The 10,785-nt window shown below is 32.7% G+C and overlaps 1 protein-coding gene across 1 annotated transcript; it reads left to right on the top strand.

Moving 5' to 3' along the window:
- Window positions 1-5,787: 5,787 nt before the first annotated feature.
- LOC134376519 (olfactory receptor 5T7-like) lies at window positions 5,788-9,133 on the top strand. The gene is made up of 2 exons (XM_063095036.1): window positions 5,788-6,692; window positions 9,091-9,133. The coding sequence occupies exons 1-2, from the start codon at window positions 5,788-5,790 to the stop codon at window positions 9,131-9,133; spliced, it is 948 nt and encodes a 315-aa protein (XP_062951106.1).
- Window positions 9,134-10,785: the final 1,652 nt, after the last annotated feature.

Here is a 10,785-nt window from a genome sequence, read left to right as displayed (position 1 = left end):
TTTGTTTGTTTGTTTATTTGTTTTTAGATTATGCATACAGGTGATGTCATGTGGTATGTGTCTTTTTGGTTTTGACTTAGTTCAATAAATATGATGGTTTCAAATTCCATCCATGTTGATGCAAGTGATAGGATATCATTTTTATTATAGTCAAGTAGTATTCCATTTTATATCTATATATACCAAAGATTTTTATACATTCATCCATTGATGGGCATTTTGGTTGATTCCATCTCTTAGTTACTGTGAATAGTGCTGTGATGAACAAAGGAGTACAAGTGTCTTTTTCATAAGTAATTTAATTTCCTTTTGGTATACACCCAGCAGTGGGATACCTAGGTCTAAGTGTAGATCTATTTTTAGTTCTCTGAGGAACCTCCATACTGTTTTCCACATTGTACCAATTTGCATTCCTACCAGCTACATATGTAGGAGAGTTCCTAAATCTCTGCACCTTCTTCAGAATTTTCTATTTTCTGTATTGTTAACAATAGCCATGTTAACTGGAGTGAAATGATATTTCATTTTATTTACATTTCTCTGATGATTAGTGATGTCAAGCATGTTTTCATGTGCTTCTTTGGGCATTTGTATGTCTTCAAGAAATGCTTGTTAAGGTCCTTTACCCATTTGTTCATTGGATTATTAGCTTTTTAAAATTTTTTTGCTCTTCAGTCATTTAGGTTCCTTCTATGTTCTGGATATTAGCCCCTTGTCTGATGTGTAGTTTGCAAACACTTTCTCCCATTCTGTAGGTTGTATCTTTCTTGATAGTGTCACTTGCTGTGCAGAAGCTTTTTAGTTTGAAGTTGTCCAATTTAAATGTTTGCTTTAGTTGCCTGTGCCTTTGTAGTCTCCCTCAAAAAACACTGCACACTCCCGTTTCCTGTAGTGTTTCCCTAAGTTTCCTTCTAATAGTTTCATAGTTTGGGTTCTTAAATTTAGGTCTTTAATCCATTTGGAGTTGATTCCTGTGTATGGTGAGAGATAGGGACCTAGTTTCAATTTTTTAAGTGTGGCTATCCAGTTTTCCCAGCACCATTTATTGAAGAGGCCATGCTTTCCCCACTGCATGTTCTCAGAACCTTTGTTGAAAATCAGTTGGCTATAAATGTGTGGGTTTATTTGGGGATTATCTATTATATTCCATTGGTCAATTTGTCTGCTATTATGCCAGTATCACGTTGTTTTGTTACTACAACTTGTATTTTGAAGTCAGGTTGCGTGATATCTCCAAGTTTGTTATTTTTGTTCAAAATTGCTTAAGCTGTTCAGGTTTTTTGTGATTATACACAAATTTTAAGATTTTTTTTCTATTTCTGTTTAGAATGTCATTGGTATTTTGACAGAGATTGCACTGAATGTATAATTTGCTGTAGGTAATGTGAACATTTTGATGATTAATTCTTCTCACCCATGAAAATGAGATAGCTTTCGATTCATTTTTGACCTTTTCTTTTTTTTTTTTTTTTCCACCAATGTTTTATAGTTTTCATTGTAGAGGCTTTCACCACCTTGGTTAAGTTTACTCCTAGGTATTTCATTTTTGGGGAACTATAATGAATGTGATTGCATTCTTGATTTCTTCTTTGGCTATTTCATTATTGGCATATAGGAAGTCTTGAATTTTGTGTGTTGACTTTGTTTCCTGCCACTTCACTGAATTTATTTCCTAGTTCTACTAAATTTTTTTGTGAAGTCTTTAGGGTTCTCAAACGTTATGTAGAGTTAATTGTCTTTGTTATGAAACCATAACATCAAACATCAATATTTCTAGCATTTTTATTTAGTGTGATTTTGAGTGAAATATATTAGTCCCCCCCCCCCCAAAGTCATTGTTCTAAAAGTATCACCAATTCTAAGGGCATTCCTTGCCGAAGTAAAATAAAAAGTTTAACAGTTATTATGTGCCACATCTCTATACATGTAAAATGCTACTAACATACAGTGGAATAAGAAAAACTGGGACTAAAGTGAGGAAAACTCAGTGTTTGAAAAGAAACCGCATTTATAATGTTTTTCAGTAAGGTTGGAAATGACCAAAATTTAGAGGCTGTGTTATTTAGATCAGTGAGTCAACTTCTAACTTCACTCTTAAAGCAGAAGAATCGCTAAAAGCAACAAGAAAATCGCACTATATCGTGAATATGTACAGTCTTAAGGGAATCTTTGGCAATAGTTTGATAGCATCAACCTCTAAGATTTTCATTTTATTTATTTATGATTTTTTAAAAATGTCACTTTATTCTGGGTGTATTTAGCTTTACCAGCTGATATACTTCCAAATGGAGAAGTATCTTTCCCAGCAGAAAATGATTCTTTTAGGGTCTGGCTAAGTGAACAGAATTGGAGTAACAGGACTAAACTCACACTTGTCTGTATAGCAATCCTATATATATTGTTAGATAAACTAAGACCAATAGTGAGAACAGTACTTTTTATCTTCTAATTTGGTTTACACATTTAAATTTTCTAAAAATAATTATGTTGTCTCTTGTATTAGTTTCCTAATACATGAGACTCTTGACATCTCAAGTCCTTAATTACATCAGCAAATTTCTTTTTCTATGGAAAGTAACATGTTCACTATTTCTGAGTAAGAACATGGGCATTGTCTGAGGGCATCATTATTCTGCCTATTGCATCTCTTCTGGCATATTTTGTGAAACTGAACAATCTTGCAACTTTCTTATATACCAGAGCTCAATAATGTAATTTAATAAAGTTTAAACACTGTATACCCTTTTTACATTATCTAGCTGAAAGTTTGTGCTAAACAAAGTATACACAGAACTGTCTTTGAATAAAAGAGAAACAAAACCATTCATTTCAAAAGTTCCAAAAGTGTGAGCATGCATACACACCCACTCATACCACACTCATCACACATTTATTCAGATGTATGAATCAGCTCAATCAACTGACCAGACACCACTGCCAAGCACAAGTTTTCAATACAGCAAGATAGGAAAACTAATTTCTCAACCCTCATCTTGTATAGGTCAAAGTTCACCCCATGGGGCATTAACTCACCTGCTCTTCCAGGTCATGCCTACCTGGGTTCCCAGGAGGTTCATGGTATATTGTATTCAAATATTAACAACAAAATCTTGCTGGGCTTAGGGGACAGAGGAGGTGCAGGACACAGTGGTGGAGCAATGCCCTCTGTGAGGATTCCTGTGAAACTAGTAAAGACCTCAAAAAGCAACCACAAAGGCCCTTCATTCTGTAGCTGCAGAGATGGCAATAGCTCTGACCCAGTTCCATAATCCAGGGCTGTGCTGGACAGAAAACATTGCAAGTGTGTAAATTTTGGGCAGGGCACACACTGAATCCCTTTGTGAACTTGAGTATTAGTCAAATCATCAAACTTCCCTCAATTCAGAAGTATAGTAAAAGACATTTTACAAATTAAAACACACAAAACTGATGGAAGGATCATGTTATTTACCTAGAAATCCATTTTATTTCTAAGGACTGTGGTTATATAGCTCAATATTTTGTGTAGATCCCAAGGCTTTCTAGTATTAAAGATTTTTCATTATGTCAAGAACCAAAAAAATGATCACACTCGAGAACATATACAATTTTTTAAATTCAAAAGCACCATTTAGGAATTTTAAGGTCTCTAGTGGAGTTTTATTAACCTTACAGTCTGCAAATGTTTGGTTTGAGCAGCTATTGCCATCTCCCTGGAAGTCCACAGGCCTTCATTCCAGTTGTCTCTACTGTCATAGGCCACACCTGTCATCTCTGCTTTCCAAAGAGTCTTTTCCAAATCCCTCCTTCATGAAATTTAAGATGTCCTTTCAACAAAGTTATTTTGAATAGAAATAGATTTCACTAAAAGTTGTCAATGTGGGCTGTTAATGTATTCAAAATTACAGCTAGATTGAAAGAATAAGTTCTAGTGTTCTACAGTTGTCCTAGGTATGTACAATTAATAATAATTTACTGTATATTTTCAAATGGCTAGAAGAGAGGAGTTCAAATGTTCTCAATAAAAGACATGATAAATGTTTGTGATGACTTCAATTTAAGCATCCACACATTGTATACATCATCAAAATATCACTCTGTAACCCATAAATATGTACAATCAAAAATAATAATAAAAAGAAAAGGAAAGGGAAATAAGTAAATACTGGAATATGAAAATAAAATTTAAAAAATATGTGTATTGCAAAGCTGTGATAATGCAGTGCTGTGGTCCTGAAATAAGAACAGACATGTTGAGCAATGAAGCAAAATGGAGATCCCAGAAACAGTTCCACAAATACATGGCAACTGATCTTAAACAAAGGTGCCAAGAATCAGGACAGGGTAGCCTCTTCAACAGTTGGGACTGGGAAAACTTAACACATGTATGCAAAATAAAGAAGACAGATATTTGTTATATACCATATAGAAAAACAACTCAGAATGGAATAAAGATTTAAATGTAAGTCATGAAACTAAAATTTTTAGAAGAAATTATGAGGAAAAAGCTTCAGAACTTTGGGCTTGGCAATGATTTTATAGATATGACACCAAAAGCCAAGGAACAAAAACAAAATTAGATGAATGGCAGTGCATCATACTGAAAACCACTGCAGGGCAAAGAAAACAATCACCAGAATGAAAAGAAAACCTACAAAATCAGAAAAATGTTTGTACACCATGTATCTAACAAGGGATTAATATCAAAAGTATATAAAGAACTCCTACAACTCTATATCAGTAACAACAACAAAAATAATAATTTGAGATGTGCCAACAGATGTGCGCAAAGATTTTCAGTATCACTAATCATAAGTTGAATGCAAATCTAAAGCATTTTAAATGAGTCCAAAGAACTCGATTCATTCAATGAGTTTCAGCATGTAGTGCCTTATTAAAGAAACATTTACATTTTTATTATCAAGTACATCATTATATTGTTATTTTGAACCAGATGATAATAGGGGTATATTCCCCTCAGGACATCTCCTGTGGGTTTCATCAACAGTTGAGTAAGAGCATATAAACAATCTAAATTAACCTTGTTCACAGTATACCTAAACCATTATGTGCCATTCCACAGGTAAGAGACATTTTCAAGTATTCAAAAAAAAAATATTTTGAGAAAGGAAGGGAATATGTCAAGTGCCACTATTTTGTTTTGTAGTAAGCCTTTTACCTAGTAAACACCAAGTACTACCAATCTAGTTCTTGTCTATTATATATGTGAATCCAATATACTCATCAAAATTTAATTTATTCAGAGTCTGCCTAAGAATTAAAAATCAACACATACTGGAAAACAGAAAAAATAAATAAAAATACATATTATGTTTATGTTTGTAGAGGTAAATAAATGTACTCCTAATAGAGTCTATAGTTTTACAGAGTATAGAAAATCATTAAACCCAATTGCTGAAATCTGGTGTCTATTCCAATTCTCTGTCCACTGATACACTATCTCATGTGTTTGGATATCAGCAAGAATTGTTTTTAGTCACTCGGTGTTTTAATATCATTTAACATGAAAACAACTAAGAGAATTCAGTGGTAAATTGACCTGATGGTATTTGTAATGGCGAGAATTCAACTAGTGAGTGATGAACTCTGTCTTTGATTTAATTCTGTAGAGAATGACATTAATATTAGTCGCTGTCTTCTGATATGCACCTAGAAACTCGTGATTGCAAGAATGTGTTTACACAAAGACCATTCATGTCCTCTTGAGTCACAATATTTTTAATTGTTTACAGTTATGTGAACTATAATTTTATAAATACCTTCAATTTTGTTCTTTGAGATTTCAACATGGAGAATGTCACTGAAGTTACCACATTTGTACTGAAGGGCCTCACAGACAATGTTGAACTGCAGATCATCTTTTTCTTCTTGTTTCTAGAAATTTACCTCTTTACTCTCGTGGGAAATTTAGGACTGACTGTATTGGTCATTGGGGATTCCCGGCTTCACACCCCCATGTACTATTTTCTCAGTGTGTTGTCTTCTGTGGATGCCTACTATTCCTCAGTTATTACACCAAATATGTTAGTAGACTTTATGTCAGAAGATAAAGTCATTTCATTCCCTGGATGTGCAGCACAAATGTTTCTTGCTGTTTCTTTGGGAACCACAGAATGCTTTCTCTTGGCTGCAATGGCTTATTATCGCTATGTGGCCATCTACAACCCACTTCTGTATTCATTGAGCATGTCACCCAGAGTCTATGTGCCACTCATCATTGCTTCTTATGGTGGTGGCATTTTACATGCTACTATACACACGGTGGCCACATTCAGCCTGTCCTTCTGTGGATCCAATGAAATTAGACACATCTTTTGTGATATCCCTCCTCTCCTCGCTATTTCTTGTTCTGACACTCACACAAACCAGCTTTTACTCTTCTACTTTGCTGGCTTTATTGAGATATTCACTATCCTAATAGTCCTGGTCTCCTATGGTTTCATTCTGGTGGCCGTTCTGAGGATGCACTCTGCTGAAGGGAGACGAAAAGTGTTCTCTACATGTGGCTCTCACCTAACAGGAGTGTCAGTTTTTCATGGAACACTTCTCTTCATGTATGTGAGACCAACTTCCAGCTACACTTTGGAAGATGACATGATAGTGTCAATATTCTACACCATTGTTAGTCCCATGCTGAATCCCATCATCTACAGTTTAAGGAACAAAGATGTAAAAGTGGCAATGCAAAAAGTGTCTGAGAAAAATTGGTTTATCAATAAAGTATGTATTCACACTGAAACTTAAATTGAAAGAAATTGAGAATGATATTCTGCACCTCAACATTAAGAGAGTATGGTGAGATGTTTGTTTTAGTTAAATAGTTTAATATGTTCTTCTTGTACATTTTAAAACAAAGATCATTGGCAACCCTCTACCTATACTGTTACTATTTTTAAATGCATAAAAAACTGTGTCATCCATTTTTCTTTTACTATGTTCCTAGGGATATTCATAAATATACACAATATATGTGTATATATACATATTTACACATATATGTACATAGATAAGACTGGTTGATATATGCAAAATTGAAACACACAGGCTTATGTGTATGTAATTTTTACTTTAAAATTCTTTATATCATTTTATTTTATTTCTGTATAACTCAAATTACATACAATCTCTAAGTTGAAATTATAAATAATATTATAGCTATGTCTGACTAACTTGATTAAATATGGCCTAGTCCACAAAAAAAAAAAGCCATTGCTCACATAATCTCAGATCATTGTCCATGGAGTCATTTGCATATGACCCCAATTCAAAGCATTCTGTTCCATCCTTAGGTCTCTGCATTTGCAGCTATCTAATCACTGTCTATGTTTCAGATACCATAGATAATGTGCTCAAATTCCTAGGTGTCATTCCTGGGCTGATCGGTGAGGGTGTGCTGCTGCTTCTTTTAGTGTATTATCCAGAGCATGGACAGAAATTCAACTCTGTCCTTTTTCACAGAAGATAGATACTAGACAGTTTACTTATCAAGATTATACTTAAATACAAGAATAACAAAAGAAAATCATAATTCAGAGTAAAGTACAACAGGCTGGCAGATTTGGCTCTTCCCAGAACTAAGCTCCCTCCCATCTTTGCGGGATTTCCTATAGGCCTGGCAACTACTCAGCTTTTGGCTCTGTTTACCTTTGGTTCCTACCACTCTTTGAAGCTCTTACAGATGCCAGCATTCCTCATTGTCCAGGCCCAGGAAGGAAGGCATATAAAAGATCTAGACTACATTCACGTTTAACTCTCCTTCCAGCAGACTTTATTTTCATCATAATAATCTGTCTCCTTCCAAGATAAGTTTTAGTAGTGGTATTTTCTTTTCTTTCCTTCATCTTTATTCAATACTTTAAATTATGATTTTGGGAACACATCTCTTTCTCAAGAGTTCCCTTTGTGCACTAATCACACGAAGACAATATCCTTAGAAAAGAGAATACAAACAATGGATATTTTCCTAAATTTAGATTAATAAATTTAGATAACACCTCTGCAGTACAAAGCAGAGCATCTCCTACCACAATACATTTCTACACAAAACCTAAGAATTTGTTTCATTTGTCTAGCAGTCCTTCCCTTTTGATATCACATGTATTGTTCCTTCAAAGAAAAAGAAAACTAAGTCATGGTCATAGATATTCATTATCTGTGCATATTGAAATCATACAGATAAGGACCAACTCTGTGTATGTGTGTGTTTATATGGGTTTATATAATTAAGCATGAAAGAGAGATCCTTAAACACCATTCAAAATCATAAAGAATAATGCATTTTATGTTTAAAATTTTTTAAAGTGTGCATCATGAAAATAGTACAAAATACAGTAAAATAAGAAACAATATACTTGAGAAAATTGATATAATTATTGAATTAAAAAATAATAGATGAAAAATCCATAGGACCATGAGCAAGGTACTACACATACAGACAATTCACAAAGGAAGAAACCTATTATGAACAACCCATATGCTTTAATAATGGTTTGCGAAATATAATTGTAGCATGAAATAAAATCTTTTTATACACATAAAACTGAGACAGATTTACAAGTTGTTAACTTCAATGTGAAAGTTATGTGATAGTGTAAAGGAAACATTTTTACTGTGCTGGTGTGGCATGTAAAAGTTACAAGCACTTTGGGAAACAATTTGCAAATATCTAATAAGTGTATACATTCAGCAGAATCAGAGAATAATATATAACTAAGTGAATTAATATTGATGAGGCAAAAAATAAACATCCAAGTTAAAAAAAATTCAGAATAAGATATTCAGGAATATATCTTTCAAATATATTTAAAATATCTTCAAGCTTTGAGTATTTTTTACTTATGAGTACATAAATATATAATGAAACAATGACAATCAGCATGTGAATGACAAATGATAGGGTTTACCTGTGGTAAAAGAAAACCTGATAGGATCAGGACCAGGATTAATAGGAAGGGGAAGGGGTGTATAAAATTTCAATTTTATGAAATATGATTTGCATGGTAAAAATAAAGCCTAACTAATATGAATATGTAAAGTCAATTGTACTCATATGTAATATCCACTATGAAGAACAAGTACATTTTATTTTAGGAAAGTACATAGTTACATTGTTAATATTTACCACATCTCCTAAGGTTGATGGAATCTCCTTAGTTAATTATACTTTTTGTAAAGTTTGGTAATTTGCAAATACAAAGTATTGTGACTATACCAAATTTCAAACAAACTTTCCTAAACTAAAAGGTGCCATCAGCTAACTAAAAGGACAACTATTTTATGACATGTAGTAGACACATACATTACAAAGAATGCATAAAAATTATATGGGCAAAATATAAATTTAGGCACTTCACTAAAAAGACACACAAATAACAAAAGTGTAAAAATATCTCAAAACTCATTTAAAAATAATTTATTGATGTATCATACACAAGTCATAAAAATAACTATTTTGAATGGAATGATTCAGTGGCAATTCTTACATTGACCCTTTTTTGTAGTTCCAAAAATTTGTCATCACTGCAAAATATCCATTAAGTATAATAAGCTTATTTCAAGAAGTTCTTGGAAAAATAGAATTAAAAGGATATATGAATCTTTCTATGAACTTTTTGAGCTATCCTGGCACTTTCTTCCCATTCCTTACCTCCTCCAGCCCCTGGCAATCCATGTTCAATTTCTATATATTTTTGTAATCTGAATATTTCATATAATGGAATCATAGTAAGGGTGAGTTTTGAAGCCTGGCTGCTTTAACTTAGGATAATGTTTTCAAGTTTAAAGCCTGCCGTAGCATGTATTGATTATTTATCTTGATTTGCAAATAATTTTCTCCATTCTCTATATTGTGTATTTACTCTGTTATTGTTTCCTTCACTTTGCTGAAACTTTTTTATTTTGATGTTGTCCCACTTGTTTATTTTTTGCTTTTCATGCCTGCACTTTTGGTGTCATATCCAAGAAATCATTTCCAAGATTATTATGATAAAGGTTTCCCCTATCTTTTTTTCTAGGAATTTTGAAGTTTCACATCTTATGTTTACATTTGTAATCCCTTTTGAGCTAATTTTTTGGAGATTGTACAATAATGTTCAGTTTCTTTCTTTTGTATGTTGACAGCTGATTTTCTCAGCACCATTTGTTGAAGGGAGTATTCTTTCCCTATTGTATATTATTGGCACCCTTGTCAAAGATCAGTTGTCGAGTTATAGAAGTTTTTTATAAGTTCTAGATGTTCAATGCTCATCAAATATATTATTTGAAAATATTTTCTTCAATTACGTATGTCATTTGTTCCCTATATTGAGAATGTCCTTGTTTCACAAGCATTTTTAATTTTCATGAAGTTAAATTCACTTTTTTGTTTTATTTGTTGTTTGCTCTTTTGAAGTCATGCATAAGACTTCATTGTCAAGTCTGAGGTCAGGAAGATTTACATCTATATTTTCTTCTAAGAGTTTAACAGTTTAACTCATAATTAGGGTGTTGATTAATTTTAATGTTTATTTATTTTGAGGTTTGGGTCCAACTGTATTATTTTATATTTGTATGTCCAGTTTCCCCAGTACACTAAATTTAATTTTAATCAGTGATCAAAGTAAAACCTCAATAATATTTTATTGTATCCTTTCATTTTGCAAAATATGAGATTCCTGGAATTATTAAAACTCCCACAATAGAAAAATGCTCCTAAGTTCTTTCTGAATGTATAAATACTAAATATTTATTACCATAGATGTTAAAGTATATTATAAATAGAAATATCAAAACACATTTGTTGCATTT

This window comes from Cynocephalus volans, chromosome 4, assembly GCF_027409185.1.
Source record: "Cynocephalus volans isolate mCynVol1 chromosome 4, mCynVol1.pri, whole genome shotgun sequence".
NCBI lineage: Eukaryota > Metazoa > Chordata > Mammalia > Dermoptera > Cynocephalidae > Cynocephalus > Cynocephalus volans.
Note: the sequence above shows the minus strand (reverse complement) of the source record. Positions and strands in the feature narration are given on the sequence as shown.

Bases quoted from the DNA above. Each gene is read 5' to 3' on its own strand.
- LOC134376519 (XM_063095036.1), top strand. From the start codon at position 5,788: ATGGAGAATGTCACTGAAGTTACCACATTTGTACTGAAGGGCCTCACA. The intron at 6,693-9,090 runs GTCTGAGAAAAA...ATTTTATTTTAG, and splicing joins AAAGTGGCAATGCAAAAAGT to GAAAGTACATAGTTACATTG.